The 16,822-nt window shown below is 38.8% G+C and overlaps 1 protein-coding gene across 14 annotated transcripts in view; it reads left to right on the plus strand.

The window, feature by feature from the left end:
• The window catches only part of COBL (cordon-bleu WH2 repeat protein), a 162,396-nt gene that overhangs the window by 96,465 nt on the left and 49,109 nt on the right, over nucleotides 1–16,822 (plus strand). For 11 of the 14 annotated variants that reach the window (XM_076330261.1, XM_076330270.1, XM_076330263.1 and 8 more), the window contains 2 exons: nucleotides 11,940–12,078; nucleotides 14,986–15,156. In XM_076330261.1, coding sequence (XP_076186376.1) covers nucleotides 11,940–12,078; nucleotides 14,986–15,156 — 310 coding nt within the window. The remainder of the gene's footprint in view (nucleotides 1–11,939; nucleotides 12,079–14,985; nucleotides 15,157–16,822) is intronic. The other 3 variants (XM_076330269.1, XM_076330273.1, XM_076330275.1) reach the window with 1 other exon arrangement.

Consider the following 16,822-nt stretch of genomic DNA (forward strand, 5'->3'; position numbering starts at 1 on the left):
AAAACAATGCTCAGATGGCAAACATGAAACCAGCCGACAGAACATCAGATAATGTTTGCTGTGCAGGCTGGATGCTTAATTTAGCTAGACAAGTACACTCTAGTTTGGATAAATAATGCAAGCCCAAATTAAAAGAAAAGAGAGAAAAGCGCAATGATGGCTGAAGGCTTATCTTGCTGTCATGCAAAGCATCAAATTTAGGAAGACTCAAAAAAAGCTGCTAGTGAAAGGGAGTAATTTGTACCTCTTTCTATGAGAAAAACAGCTCTAAAAATTAATTCTGGTACGTGCACACTTAATCAAACACATTAATTCTTTTAAAATAGTTATCAAAGGCTACAGCTAGATGATATATGCACTGTAGTGACTACTTTCTCAATATCTTCAAAGAGTATCAGTTAAGGGTATGTTAGATTTTAATATAATATTACAGAATTTTTTCTCTGTACATCTAAAGAAATTCCATAGTTTCAGTCCAAATTGCCACCCATCCTCTTTAGAGCTCCTAATGCTCAACTTTGTGTTGCTGCACATTTATTTACTAGCAGCGTGTGTCCCATTTTAAAAACAAAATTTCAGAAAGCATTTTAATATCTTTCAGCAACTTTTTTTTTAGGCAACCAACTAATTTTCCAAGAATTTTTGTCTCCCTCCCCCCTTTTTTTTTAAATTTGTAATTATTATACTTATTTTCTGACTCTTTTGTCCCATAATTTTAAATAGAGTAAGGTGTCCCAGTGTGATTAATTAATTAAAAGGAATCTTAGCTTTCTCAGTCACAAAGTGATTAAATGCAGTTGATTACATTTTTTTTCTGAAGTTTGGCCAGTATGAACAAGGATGTTAGTGTGGAATTTCAGTGGAGGTTTTGATGTTAGCCAGAAGGTGCAGCCTCTCAGAAGTGCAAGGGGAAGTAAGACTGCTTTTACCCTGGCCCTTTGAGAATCTGTCTTTACTCAGATAAAGTTCATGGTCAATTGATAGGTTTTGCACCAGAGGAACTTGAAATTTTAAAGTCTGCTTTAAAATTATGTCTTTTTCTGAAAGGAGAATATTGCTTGTTTAGCTTGAGGAAGAAAGCTGCTGCTGCATAAAAGGAGTCCACAGTGTGGCTTTATTGCATTTTTAGGAATAGTTATGTTTCGCAACTTTGTCCAGGAAATAGTAGCAATGTCAGTTCAATAGTGATTTAAATTGCTTACCTGCTTTAGCTGAAGGCTGGACTGTGTGAAGTGCTGAGTGTTTCACATTTTGACTTGGATAGGCTGTTACTGTAGAGGGGTGGGAGAATGTAATCTACAAAATTTTGCAAGATTTCTGTATGGCCTGCTTTCCTGTTGTTCTCTGCAAAGTAGTCCAGTCCTGCCCTCTAACCTGTGTAGGTACAATCTCTGAATTGACATCAAAGTCAGAGTGACCTGGTGATCCTTAACATGTTAAAAGAACCCAAGCAAGGTGAGCTTGCAGTGTCTTTAGTTTACCATTTAACGTACATCACATAATAATCATGCAAGAATACAAGATTTGTTTGACAGGAGGGCTTCTGATTTAAGATAGCAGTTAGTAAAATAGATCCTTTTATTTTTTTGCAAGAAAACATACATCTTGATAATTGAGTCCTTGAATTACGTGCAAGAAAAATTCTTGGAATAGTCCTTTCACCAACATCAATAACGTTCTTGATCTTTTGCAATAATCCAGTTGCTTCTGGCTGTGAGTTCATGGATCACCTGCCAGCTGTTTCTGAACAGACTATACTACCTGCCTTGGGAATAATACCACAACTTACCATCCGGTGAGATCATGATAGTATCACTTGACCTCCACATGTGGTCTCTGTCAAGCACTTCATTGAAAACTGGCAAGACATCAGGGCCCGAACATACTGTTCTATGCAGCCCTGAATTTTGGCAGGGTTGCAACATTTAGTAAGTAAACTTCATCTGGCTTGCAAGTCACAGACAAATGGGACAGGCTGATGTCATCGTAAGCTTTAACTCTCATTAAAGAGAAAGTATGTGTCAAGCAATTATTAGGCTTTGTTGGGCAAGGTATTTAGGGGAAGTTAATAGACAAAGATAATTTTAAGCAGCGAGGCTTCTGAAGAACTGGCATTCAGTAAGCAATGAAAAATGACCCTAACACTGTGCTTAATTTAGAAACTAGGTTTGTGTCGCTTTTCAGATTTTGCTTGTAACTCCACCTTTCTTAGATCCTAAATTAAAAAGGCAAAAAATTACGTAATAGAAAAATGAACTAAGTAAATGTGTGCTGTGTAAACCAGGTTTAATTTAATGCCTGAATAGTGTTGCATTCTGGTCATTGTTTAGCCAAATAAGAAAGCAAGGAAAAACATCACAGGTATAATCTAGTAAAAACTGTTCTCTGCTACTTCAAGCTATTTTTCGTTTGAGTTATATTCACAGTCATATCCCAAAAGTAATAGAAGTGGGGAGAGGGGAATGCAAATCCAGTTCCTCTGAGTGCATACCACTTCAGTTTTTCACCTCTTTAGAGGATGGATGGTGCAGGTCACTGAGAGAAACAGGCACCTCATGTTGTTTGCAGTGTGCTCATCTTAATCAGAATATAATAGCTCAACAGACTACCCCTGAGTCCTGCTCAGCTCTATGTTGCTGACACTTCCAGGCACGGAGAGCAACCCACCCCCACGGTGGGTTTCTCTAACAGATCTTTGCAGCAGAGTCTATTTGTAATTTTGGGTGATAAAAATCTTGTACTTGTGAGGGGTAGCTTGATGTAGAGCCATGTTACGCTACAGTCACTAGTAATACATCTAATTGACACCGTGGTACCACTTTGCTATTCCCCCCTCTTCTTGGTTTCTGAAGATTGTGGAAGTAGGGGCTTCTGGCTGCCCTTCGTAAGTGCTGGAAGGAACTAGACTTGAGTGGAAATTTGCAAGGGGCAGTGGGAAGGGATGGCACAGTCTAGATGACCTTTAAAAATCCCTTCTTACCAAAACCTTTCTATGAAATTGGAAAGGAATTGGAAACTATCACTTGACGTATCGCCCAAACCAGGTTTCCCAGGCATTCTGTGTGCCTGCAGATGGAGAGGGCTGATATGAGGGGGTTGAACACTGGAAATGTCAGGTATGTTTTTCTCTAAATTGAGAAGACTTCTGAGATGATTGCCTAGGACTTAGCACTAAGCACTAGAAATTCAACTTGGCTATCTCTACAGAAGAACATTTTAAGTGTAGCGAGAAACGGAAGCTCCAGGGAGGTATGTCGCTTAGTGGCAGTAGAAAGGATATGGTTCTCCTTGTTCCTGGTCAAACGTTTGTGTGATTGCCTTCCACTTTCTAGCCCTAACAGATTTTAAGCTACAGCCCATCCTTTTGGCACAAAATTGGACAAAGTTGCAAAATCAATTTTGCAGATCTTCAGCTGGCGCATAACATCTCTCAGATTTTTAAGGACAGACAAGCAGACCAACCAGTCAGCCAGCCTGTAATCCTGGATGTGAGACTGAGGAAGAAAAGATGATGTGTAAAATCCTTATGCCAGTGCCTTTCCCAAAGGCAATGACTCAAGGAGATGACATTGATCATGTCAAACTCGTTAACAAAGTTGTCAGAAGAAATACGGAGCTGCAGTTCTACTATGTATTCTAAACTCTTACAATGTTCATTTGTTCTATTAATTGTATTGCTCTAACTGAAAAGATAAGCACAAATACTAAATGAAAATTTGGAGGTGTTTTTTTGCCTTTTTTGTTTAACTTCTCTAGAGGAGAAAGGAATCAGTAGAAAATCAGTTTGTGGTGGTTTTAAAATGTGATTTTTAAATGTTTGAGGGTTTTTTGTTGTTTTTTCCCCCCCTAAATGAAGACATAAATGAGGAGGATTACATTGTATTCAGAGAAACAGAGGAAGTTCATTTCTTTGCCAAAGCCAACATCCGCAGACTTGTGTAGTCTACATGTTTCAATGCATGTGAAAATATTTGGTGTTGTAGCGTGACTTCCTTGAGTGGAAATAATACTGCAGCTAGTAATGAGATTTTGCAAAAGAAGGAAATCACAGCTATCTTAGTAATTTAACATCTCAAAGTTGTTTATGGATAGTTTCCTGTCTGACACATTTAACTGAACAAGTTGAAGTGTTTAAAGAAGATTAGAATGACATTAATTTTTAACTGCCCTTGACCATGACATTTCACAAAGGGCGTGTTCAATAAAAACAGATGGAAAAATGAGCTTGCCCCTTCACCTTGTAGTGGCTTTCTTGTGTCAACTGATTCAGCTTTCTGTCGCCAGTCAGCTGAGTATTCAAGGACATCCTTGGCTTTTGTCTTCTTCATTTTATGAATAAAATAGCACAAGAGCATAGCAATTTCTGTAAAATCCAGTAATGCTAAGCTTTTTGTCTGTTGTTAAGATTGAGATGGTTTTGTAGTCACAGCTTTATTTTTGATAAAGAATACTAAATTTCGTTACAAAACCCTGTTTAACACCAGAATTATAAATGAGAAAAGATTAATTTGAAATTAAGCAGCATAAAAGTAGGCAAAATGATACAATATTTTGTGGCATTTCACCAAAATATTAAGGGTGTTTTCAGAAGAGCAATGCAGTTTGCACCCTAGTCGTAAGCCAGACTTCCCACTTAACACAGCGCCTGAACACTTCCAGCAGCAAAGCAGCTCAGAAGCTGAGGCCACGAGTATGGCTGGGGTGCGACCATCACGTGGGCCAAACACAGTACAAGGAAGCACGGTGCAGAGCTTCAAAGTCAGGAGGAAACACCATGATACGGAGCGGCGTAGCGTCATGACACAAACATGGTTGTCCTGCTTGAAGAGTTAGTTGGTGTTATATTGTGGACTTGGAACTCATGTTGGCAGTAGCTTGGAAATCTCTCATCTAAACTCATTCCATGTGAGAGTGCCGTGTCCAGAGTAACACGAGCTATTGGGTCTAGTCAGTCCGAATGTCAGTCTTGCTGTCACAGCATGCATTTCTCAACTTCATATGGCTTGTTTTAAAAACTCCCTTTAAGTTTATTATTATTCATTTTATTGCCAGGTTTGTGAGATCCAACACTGAAAAATCAAGATGTACAGAACTAAAATGACCGATCCAGAGAAACTGCTTGCTAATTTCTAAAGTGTAGTTATTTCTATGCATTTTATCAAAATGACAAGTTTTTCAAATAATACCCTCTTTAAAACTGTTTCCATGTGCCAGATTTTTTAGTATCTCTGTGTATGTTGTTTTTGTAGTAAGTTGTTGCATTGCATGGGATACTAGTAAGCATTTTAAATAACCCACACAAATGCATTCTGCAACATGAGGACATGTTTTTGGGAAACATCAGACTGCTGTCTTTGAATGCTGTTGGTAACGTACTTGTGGATTAAACATTCAGCTTTTAATCAAATGAAATGGGGGACTACCCAATAAGGAAACAAGGCAGAGAAGTTCAGTGCTGAATAGACAATTTAATACAATGTAACTTACAGTGGTCAGCCTCATGAATTGCTCATACGCCCAGTTTCTTTGAGAGCTCCCTGAGTTTTCCTTTGTCAGTGTATGCCAGTGAAAAGCCTAATGATGTATGACCTGTCCAGGGAATATTAGACATGTGAGTAAATGTTGTTTAAGACACATTAATGTTCAGTTGGGACTTCTTGCGGTTTCTAGTGCTAGGCATGTTGAAGCATCTGTTGCCCTGTGAAAATGCAGAATCAGCTGGATAGAATAGCTTTTATATCATCAAGTTTGGTGGCCAGATTTATGTCTCTGTTCTGCAGCTGAAAGATTTATCTCTCTGCTTTTCCTAGAATGGCCCCTCTTGGGTCAAAATATTTTCTTCTCAACTGCTTTAAATTATGTACAAAATCATAGCAAAATATTTTTAAAAACTCTCAAACCATAAATCTTACTTACATACCAAGCTACCACTTGTCTTTCACGCAATGCCATAGAAGCATCAGTGCAGTTACGGTTATATCAAGAGTTTAAAACTGATTAATAAAATGTGTGTCTTTTCTTTTTACTTCTAGAGCTTCTTACTATTTCAAAGTTTCTTAAAATTCTTTGTGAAGGGACAAGGGTTGGGATGGTCCCACACATAGTTTGGGGTGATACTGTTGTTTGTTCAGTTACAAGTTAGCTCTGAATTTTTCTGTGGATCATATTTAAACAATCTTGTAATGCGATAGGCATTCTGAGCCCACACGATATCATCACCAGCAGGTGTATCAGAATCTGGCTTGCTTAAATCAAGAGTGTGTGTCTAGTCAGTGTTGGATGATGGAAACTAGTTTGTAGTCAGGGCATTCCAGTGATTGGATCCATGTGTTCTTTTTCCAGTCCTTTTTATTTACTTCCAAAAATAATTTCTACAATCACTCACTGTTTCGCCAACCAAGACATTTTGTATACAAATTAGGTCAGAGTTGCAACAGTACAAGCATTCTATAAAACAATAAAAGATCCTGATGTGTAATGTTTCATAAAAAGGAGAAAGAAGCAAGAGAGTATATGAGCTTTCTTCACACAGTTTATATCATATGCTATACAATTTTTTATTTATATATGCTAAACCACCATGGGACAAGCCTTAAAACCAATCGTTATTCCAGACATAATCCTATTGCTAATAGAATATGCATATCACCTGTAGCTACGATGTTTGAGCAGAAAGAAAATTGCTTTAAGGAGGATTTTGTTAAATAGCAAACCTGGAAAATTGTTAGGTTTTCAAGTTTCCATTTTTCCTTTTCTATGGCAAAATGATAGCAGTGAGAGTAAAAGGAAAAATCTGTTGCCGTAAGACAAATGTTTCTTGTAATGTTTATGAAAATATTGGGAAGAGTGGTTTGGCTTTTGAAACACAAACTATGCACTTTTTTTTTAACATCTCAATCACTTATTGACTAGATCCAGTGAGGGGTTTTCTGTTAAGGCACAGTTAGAGCTGTTTAGATCTGTCTACCAATCGTCCAGACTTTCTCCAGTAGGTGTGGAAGCCAACTACAACACAGATACCTGCAGTTATTCAGGGAAAACCTGTTCCAGGTAACTCAAGAAGGTGCTGTTTGCTTTTAGTGTGCAAGTCCAAGAAAGTCTTTCCATGGCAATTTTTAAGTTGTTCTTCCCTATTTGTGTTCTTGGTTGTGCTTCTGAGCTGAGATCACTCAGCTTTTTTCCAAGCTCTTTCTCAGTCATGCAGAAAGTATGTGTCTCTCGTATGTCCACTCTTCTCCCCAGACATCCATCTTGGGAGAAGGAAGAAAATATGGCTCGTTCTCCTGGTCTCTGTGTCCCAACACAGTAGTCCTTGAAGAGTATCAAGTCCCGCTCAGCTATTCAATAAATGGGCAAAACTTGTTGCTTGAAAGGCAGTAGTTCCCAGAAGGCACCAAAGTGGCCTTCAGCATCCAGTTTAGAAGTTACATGGTATTTTTCCCTCAAGCCCACAAAATCCAGCTGGGCTTCTAGTGTTAGCTTAAGAATTTTTACCTGGCTGTATCACCATTTTGGAACACCTTGGTAGTTGCTAGGTTCTTTACTAGTCAAGATAAAGCTGCAGTAATTGCAACATTACAGTATTTTGTTATTTAACAAAGATGCACTATGTGCACTTTCCAAGGTTGCATTAAGCCCAGTCCCTTTTTCTCTACCATCTATGGCAAGTGTGTGTGGGCTGTCCTTAACAGAACAGACATGGGTATGTGTGGCTCTCTGAGTATGCTCTTGTAGAGTCTTTAATCTGTTTTTGGAGACAGTAGAGTGAGATTTCCTTCTTGGTCAAAGTAGTGATTCAGACAACTGAGATACGTAGTCAGTGTCATCAAGTGGGTTGCGAATGTTGGTAGATACTGGAGGGACAGAGGAGCACAAATTAACAGTATAGTTTCTGGCTTACAGAAGGAGGCTCAGTTTCGGGAGCAGTAAACCTGCAGTAAATTTAGGCCTAGTTTGGTCTGTGAATAAAAGAAAGGTGGCATTTGCCAGATGACTTAGCAAGTACTTCCATAGATACACATTTCTGTTACCAAGATTAATAGGGAAGGGTTGATAAATACAAAACCAGCGTCTGACCTGTAAGTAGAGGACAGGCAAGGCAAAGGAGTGGAGCTCACATTGGAAGTTTATCTGAGAACCTTCTTGTCTTTGAATGCTTGATGAATTTTTGGTGGTGGTGGCTTTTGTTTCCTTGGGCCTCCATTAATATTTTCCATGAATTCATATTCAGTGCAACCTAACCCAAAGAAAATACTGGACTCATGCATGAGGAAACTCAAACTCAATTTACACATCCACTCTTACAGTATCCACAGACCTTTTGCAAGTAAGGTGACTGTCAAATGCTACTCATTGAAAATTTCAAGCATTAGCCTTGTAGGATTCTTTTCCACGCAATTTTGACACATAACCTCCCCATGATGATGATGTTATGCTCTAAACATACTCTGAAATCTTATCTAAAGCCCTCAAATTTTAATAAAGATGTTGAACTTTCACAGAAAGAAAACACATTCAGCACATTCCTCAGATATTTTCTCTGCAATATTGGAAGTATTTTTCAAACAGCATGTGAGCCATGACATGAATTTAATGGAAAATTGTTTTTTGCATCTTACGTGGTCTCATCAATACGGGAACAGAAGTGACACTGTTTGTCAGACTTAGGTCCTTTTGGCCCAATTTATTCATCTGTAGCTCAGTTGATGGTATTGATTATAGTCAGAGAACAGTTATTAACATCTTTAAAAATTATGTATTTGTTGCATAACAGAAGCTGACCTAATAATTTCTTCTAGTTAAAAATGCTATGTAGGTGAAGCACAAGTGCTAAGACTAGGAAATAATTCTGTTATGCTCAGAGGGGGGCTCCTGTAACAAAGTTTGGATGGGAAATTACTTTAGATAATGTTTAAGGCTTGATTTCTTTATAAAAGAAGCAGCCAGCCATAACAAATTATTTTCAAGTTCTATTGTTTTGGTATATATAATTGCAAGAAAGAAACAGTGTTCTTTGTGTTTTTTCCATTTATGTTTAGCCTTATAGGTTTACTGAGGTTGGCATTAAAGAACTACTTTTAACAATTTTTATGACTTGTTCTTGAACTAGACACTTCTTATATACATTGTAGTGTGGCTGGCTTTAAACAAGCTTTTCATCTTCTTTATGGTGTTTGTGAAGTATACTGCACTTAGCTGACAGTGTAATAAAAGCATTTTTATGTGTGTATTTGACCAAACTTGCATTATTGCAGTTGTGCACTAGCTATTTGCTAGCTTTTTCTTTAGCTGTAGCAGCGTGTTCATCCATACATCTATCTAATGTTCCTCAGAAGATTCAACTACATGAGAATTCATAGAGCTGAAAAAGATAAGCTAAGCTCCTCTTAGTAAAAGCAGTAATGTATCTTTGAGGAATTCGACTATACCAAACTAACATCCTTCACTCATCGGGTACTTGGGGAAGGGTGATTGGTGATCTCTAATTTCAAGTGGCAACACAGGTTTCCTTACTTTCTGCCTTGATTGTCAAGATTTCCTAGACTTACCTTCTAAACCACCAGTCCACCTATTTTTTGTCCTCAAGTAAAATGACTTTTCTGTCTGGAGAGACAGGAGTGAATGTGGAAGCTGCAAAATGCCATTAAATAACCACAAAAGTCATGGCTTGCGCTTGTGAAATGTTGGGGAAATTCAGATGCTGCCTGTCTCCCAGATGATTCAAGTTCTCCGTAGCTACTGAATTTTGGAGACTTTGTAGTCGGATTAATCGAAGTCCCTACTTCAATTTTTTTTTTTTTTTTTTGTAAGGTAGTGTCCTGAAGAATCAAGATACAGTATTAAATGCTCACACGTCTTTAGTTATTTAAAATGCAGTGCAGAAGAATGTGGGGGGTTTTTCCAAGTGCCTATTTGCCAGTTGCCCCAAATAGACATGGAGAAGAATGCAGCATTAGTTAGCTGTCCTCCATGTAATTCCTCCTCTGTAAACCAAAGCCTGATGAGTCTGTTTCACTGAACAGGGTTTCCCGTGTTCAGCTCAATATTGGGCATTCTGGTTCTATAAGAATTAGGGGGGTTGAGGGGTGGGATTCAACTTCAGCCAATTGCAGTCAGTTCCTAACCACTGGCAGGCAGTTTCTTCATCAGGAGAGCGGCTCCATCTTAATATGGAGCAACACCATAACTTCGGGCAAAAGTTTTGCAAAGGAGCTCTAAAATTGTGGTTTATCCATTCCTGAACGTTTGGCCTGGTGCTCTTTTCTGGGTATAAGTGTAATTTTTCAAATTCCCTGAAGTTTGGTGACCAAAATTGAAGTCTGCAAAATCACTAATTACCATTAACATGCTTGCCCGTTTACTATGCCTAACTTTATCTCGATCAGCCTCACTGGCTTTAGTCATGCGCTGTATCCAGTGAACCTTTAATGTAAAATGCAGAAATAATCCATAGTAGTAGGAAGCAAGACCAGGGCACCTTTATTTCCCACCCTCCATCCCCTCTGTCTTATAGAGACTGTTTGCCACAAAGCTGCAGCTCATCCTGATTAACGTGCTCTATGTCCAGCGCAGTTACTGCCAAGTTTCTCCATAGGCAGGATGCAGGTTCACCAAGAATGGGTGGAGAGTGTCCAAATGTTATGTGGCACAGCGGTTAAAGCATTCTTCTGAAAGGTGGGAACTGAATGTTTGTGTTTTATAACCTAAGACCCTCCTGAGCGCTTTTTAAAAGGGAGGTTCTATTCATGTCCTACTCTTTGTAAAACTCATTTATTCTCAGAGTTTTCACTCAGCGTAGCAAAGGACGCATCTAAATGAGTGCCTTTCCTCTGAACTCTGCTTTGAGCAGTATGAAGCTACTATTGGTTTAATGAAATCTCCCACAACAAATGTATTTTAAGGGTTTGTTAATCCTCTGGATTAAAGGAAAGATTATTATTATTGTTTAGGCCTTTGAAATACTAGAAAACCACCAGGCCGTTCTGTATATTCGATATCTTCAGCTATGGGGAGTATCAGGACAGACAGAGCAGTGAAGTGATGCATGTGAAGACTGAGGATGCCATGTGTGGGCAGCTCCCATTACCCTCTGCCTCAGCTAAGCCTGGTTCTGTCTAGTGTTGTCAGTACCTTTCAAATATAAAAATTCAACAGATTTTCCTACATGGTTTTGGTTTTATTATTATTATTTTTCCGGAAAAAGGAAATATAGCTAAGTTCCAACAAGCTACAGAAAATATTATGCAACCCAGTGAAACCCAAGTCACTTGTAATAAATTTTTTTGTATTTTTAAAAGCAGTGTAAACAGTAATGAAGTCTTGGCTTGCCAACCGGCATGTTGCAATTATTGGAAGCCGAGGTGTTACAGATCTTCAAAAGTACATCTGTGAAGTCCAGTAGACATAAATAGAGTACAGTATGATCTCATATCATCATGCAAGCAAACTTTCAATTCTGATCCTTCCCTCAGAAGTCCTTAAACAAGAATTTGAGAGGACAATCAAAGAAAAGAGAGAGAGTTTATTCCCTACACATACCGATTGGAGTATTTAACCATAATTTAAGGTCTGAAGAAATCAATGGAAAAACAAGATCATGCTATGGCTCAAGCTTAACAACACACGTAGTGTCATACTGTGCATTGCTGAGTGTTGGGCTCTCTAGTTCCCTTTTACCAAAAACATCAAATGTCTACCAGACTGGTATTTCTGCTGTGACATTGATCTGCAGTTCTTGTCCCTTTATTTCTCTGAGTGCAGTATTACTATACCTCTTCTGATCTGTCTTTTTAATCTCCTGTTGTCACTATAAATACTCATTATAAATATTCTGTACTGAGAAATTAGGTCATATGACAATCACATTTTTTTTTGTTACTGACAATTTACAACACCGACAAAACATATCCTTTACTGTGCCTATTTTTCAACTTTGCTAGATTTCACAAGGAGCATCCCTAAACGATTTACAGAAAAAGAAGAGGCGTGCCCCTCTTCCACCAGCTGCATCTGCTCCACCCACTCCTGCCATGCCAAACAGGACAGAAGAGAGGGAAGACAAGAGGAAGAGCACAATGGGTGAGAGCTGTTCTTTTTTCCTGTGTAATCCCGTGCACGTGCTTTCAATGCTCACTGTTTGAAGTTTCCTTAATTCCGTTATGCTGTGAGTTTGGGAACTTCTGTAACTTGGGGAGAAAAACGCATTTCTCTGCAGAATGAAAGTCTGGAAATAAGTGTTTATATATTACCTCTTTTTTTAATGCCACCATTCAGAGTACCACAGGGTAGTAAAAGGTAGATAACACTCATCAGATGATCTGAATATTTGATACGAGCTGGATATCCAAAAGCACTAGCCCTGGGCCTATCCTGCGTCTTTAAGGTCATGGTGGTTTTGCTAGTAAACAGAAATACGGAAATAGAAAATGGAAATGCTGGTAAATGGAGACAGGCCAGGCAATACTGAATGCATCTGAAGCCATGGGGTTCTGCTGGAACTGAAGTATAGTCAGGCTGGTTCAGTATCTCCTCATGTTCCTGAAGCCTGAAGACATTTTCTTTTCCTGTGGTCCTCCAACAGTTTGACATCAACTGACCATATTCAGTGAAGTTTTTCTTTTGAATTTGGTCCTCAGTTTTATTATAAATCAGTCTCTGCTGAGTCTTTAGTAGAAGCAAAGAACGGGTGCTCTCAGAGGAATGCCGTACATAGCTGGAGACAACAAAAGAAACTCTAGTCTTCGGCTGTGTGTGACACCACATTTACTCTCATACAGGAAGACTGAAAAATGTTCTCCCAGACCTCTGTCGTTATCTGACTGCTGGCTTACTCAGATCGGTGGGAGCTTTGCCTGAGTGAGGACCCCCAGATTAGGCTTTTAGCAAACAAAGTGATTTTATGATGGGTAAAGATATGAGATAATAACCCCACATATTGGAACTCGTTTTTCAGTACATTAAGAGAATCATTCTTCAAGTGCTGTAATGCACTCAGTGCACTTCAGTTCGTGCCTTTGACCTCATGTTTCATAAAGTGCCTAAGACATACAGATATGACATCCTGTCATACATAATTGCTTACATTACAAATGCCTCACAGTTTAGAAAGAAATCTCTTGGCTTTGTTCCAACATTTATTTTCAGTAAATGCTTCACATTTAATGCCTCAGCATTTATGTAGCAGCAGGAGTCCATTATCTTGTGACATGTTTGACTCCATTGACATCTCTTATTTAAACCCTCTAAGGGGAACGTTATCGCTGTGCCATATAACACAGGAGTTTTCAGCAAATGGGCTTACTTTTAACCATTGCAGATGTCACAGTCTGTTGCTCCTCGTGCTTTGCCCTACTGCTGGTCACTTATTGATGACATTTGGTGCTTTAACCTTTTATAAGTGTTTATTTTATTTTGTATCAGTGCTTGGAACGTTACAGATGAAATAAAGCACAGCAGAGCCACTTCTAGTCCGTTCAGTACTGTGTACATAAGTGCTTGCTGGCCAGACTCTGCTGATGTAGGATTCAGTAGTATCGTTTACTTTAATGGAGCCTTATTAATTTACACCGGCAAAGAACTCGTCCCACAGTAGCCCTGTCTTCAGTGCTTTTCATTTTCTGCTACTTTCTTGAATGAATGCGTTCATTAACAAGAAAAAATGTTACAGCAAGGGAAGGTTGGTAAAACAGCCTCTCTTCGGGGCCCTTGCAAGAAAACGATGAGAAAGCACAGATGGCTCTGAAAGCAAGAGAGAAAAGCTGTGAAAAAAGCAAGACTGTAGTGAGGGGAAAAATGTGCTGCAAGAAATAGGCAGCTGCACAATGGAAAAGGATTAAAGCTACCTATGCATCTCCCGTTAGCCACATGAACCTATCAAAAATATTCTCAAACTGACAAATTCATTTCAGTATTCAATACTGAATCACTTATTCTGACCCCAAAGTATTGTGCCCAGTTTTCTCAAAGCAGTAAAAAAGGGTCTGCACATTTGCCAGCATTAAATTGTGTCTTGAATCTCTGGAAGCTGGTGACTCCTAAGTAGAACATCATAATCTTTTTTCCTCCCTCTCGGTGCTGCTTCCCTTCTCAGCAGCACCAGAGCATGAGCCTAAGAGTATAGGAATGGTCAGAATGGATCAGACCAGAGGTCTGTCTCTGCCAGCATCTGTCTTCAGCAATGACTACAGCAGATGCTTAAGGCAGGGTATGAGAGCAGAATGAGCAGGTAGTCATGGTTCCTCAGCGCACTTTCAGCCTGTAAGGACTTTCCAAATTGCAATTAGCTCTAGGTCTGTACACTACAAACTGGCAGCAGCTTTTTAACATTGCAAGTGGTTAATAGAGTATAGTGCAAAGGTGCATGTATTTATTTAGTTATTGCACATAGTATTGAAATAAGCCGCCAGCCAAAGTTACGAGCATTTCCTTTGATAGCTTAAAACACTGTTTTGCAAAAAAGAACTTAATCATCTGCTTCTCCACAATGTCAAAATAATAAAAAACCTACTCAGAAAAAGAAAATACCTACTTCAAAATACTGACCTGAGGCATTTTCCTTTCTCTCAGAGAGTCAGGAAAATAGTCACATAAAGTATCCTAGAGGTCAACAAATTTAGGCAGTTTGACACTTAAGAAGATAAAAATAAAACACATTTTTCACATTTCCTTACATAGCTTTTTTCCATTTTTTTTTTATTAAACCTTTTTTTTCTCCTTCCTTATGTCTGCCAAAACTGGTGATTTTAACTGTTAGCTGTGATGTACGCATATGTGCTGGGCCCAATTCTGGTCCCATTGCTGTTGGTTTAAGAGAGACCTAGCTTTTCCTTTCTCCCTTAATTATTTTGGGGTAAATAAGAGCAGACTTAGATCCAGAGGGACTTTGGATGTGGGTAAGGGAAAATCAATGTGTGTTTCAAAAATAACAATAAACAGAGCGATCATTATCTTGACAATGAAGTAACTAGTCAATTGATCCCCCTGTAGGTGATGGACGGCAGGTGCCACAAAAGCCTCCTAGAGGCACCACTCGTGGTCCACCCCAGTTAGTGATACCCCCACCCCCACCTTACCCTCCTCCTGACAGAGACATTGTGGATCCAACAGTCTGTTACAGAGAAGCAGATGTTACGGCACCAACAGAGCTGGTACCTAAACGTATGTTTGAAAATACATGTATTTGCATTTCCACTCTTTTGATGGTTACTCTCAGGGTTAGCTTTTCCAGACTTTCCTCTCTGCTCTCTAGACATGCATGTCTGTTTTTTCCCTTTTTTCCAGCCTGTTGTCTTTTAAAATGCCCAATGCAGTGTAACTAATTAATATAAACGAAGCACTTGTTTGGAGACAGTTTTGTGGATGACACCTGGCCATTGTATGGAAGCATTTAAAAACAACCATCAAACTATGTGACTTTGTGCAGCTGGAAGCAAAAATCTGTTGTCTTCTATTAATTCTCCATGTTTGTTTTTCTGTACTAACGTTTTTTCTGTCTCTCCAGAGACAAATTCCTTTGAGAGTCAATAGATCTATCAGTCTAGGTTGAAAACTACAGGGTGTCTCCCTTAGGAAAATTAAATCATTTACAGGAGCTGTATATTGTTAAAGGCTTTCCCGTCCTAATGTGTACATCTTCCTTGCCATCTCTGGGTAGTCCTTTGTGTGCTTTTCCCCTTGGGGCATAACAGTTATCAGACAAAGAAATACGATATTTTCCACATCCTTGTGTATTTGTGAAAGCATGTTTTCATGCTACTTTTTCGTGCTTATCCATCGACTGTCTTTAAATCTTTGTACACAATCCAAGTCTTTGATCATGTATTACGTTCTCTGTGGGCTTGCCCTGCACACCCATGTAGATCCTGTAAAGGCAGCAAAGCTCTGAACGTTACGGCATCTCATGGACACACTTCCTTTGAAGGTTAGGAGGGTGTCTCCTAACCATGGGATAGAGAAATGTCTCTATTAGCTGCTAATTTAACAAAAGATCTTTTTCCAGGACATTTTCTTTACCAAAATTATTCTGCAGGTAGCAGTTACTCTGATGTTGGTGTGTTTGCTGTTGGATACCAGCTAAATCTAAAGCATTATTTTTCAAACCCGTGCTGAGGAGATACAGATTGACAAGTTTTGTTGGGGGGAGAGAAGGAAATTAAAGAGATCTGTACTAACAGAAAACCTGAATCTTATTGAGGGTTAACCCTAATTGATTTTTACCAGCATATGCACAGAAATCATACCATACTTAAAATCTTTTTTTGCTAGATACCATCAGCTTGCCTACAATGTTTTCTTTATTAAAAATCTGTAGTGGCCTTCTTTGCATTAATATTTCTGCTTCATTTGAGTTTCTACCAGTGTTCTTTTGCAATGCTTTCCTGATCTAACTTGGTGATCAAATACCCTTTAATCAATGCAGCTCTGATTTTATCAGCCTGATCATTTGCTCTTAAACAAACACAATATCCCAGCCAAAAGGATTTGATTAAGCTCGTACATGGAAACATAACATGAGCTTTTATTACCCTCAGTTTACTGAGAGCAAGAGAGTAGTGCTTAGTGGGTACTTATTTTAGACTTAAAGCATCAGTGTTGGAGAGGGACAAGTTTAGCTTTATAATTATGCTGCGCTCTATCTAGGTAAAGATACATGTATAGATTTACACAAGAGAAGTGTGTATAGATGTACTCATGAGAGAAAGCAGCACGTATGACAGATGCTAATTTTATTGCCTAATGCCATTCTGAAAGGTGCGTAGATACTGTAGTGATTGGGTGGTGTAAGAACAGAGTTTTGCAATGATGTTTTTTATTGCCTGAGAAT

Source organism: Aptenodytes patagonicus, chromosome 2 (genome assembly GCF_965638725.1).
Source record: "Aptenodytes patagonicus chromosome 2, bAptPat1.pri.cur, whole genome shotgun sequence".
Lineage (NCBI taxonomy): Eukaryota > Metazoa > Chordata > Aves > Sphenisciformes > Spheniscidae > Aptenodytes > Aptenodytes patagonicus.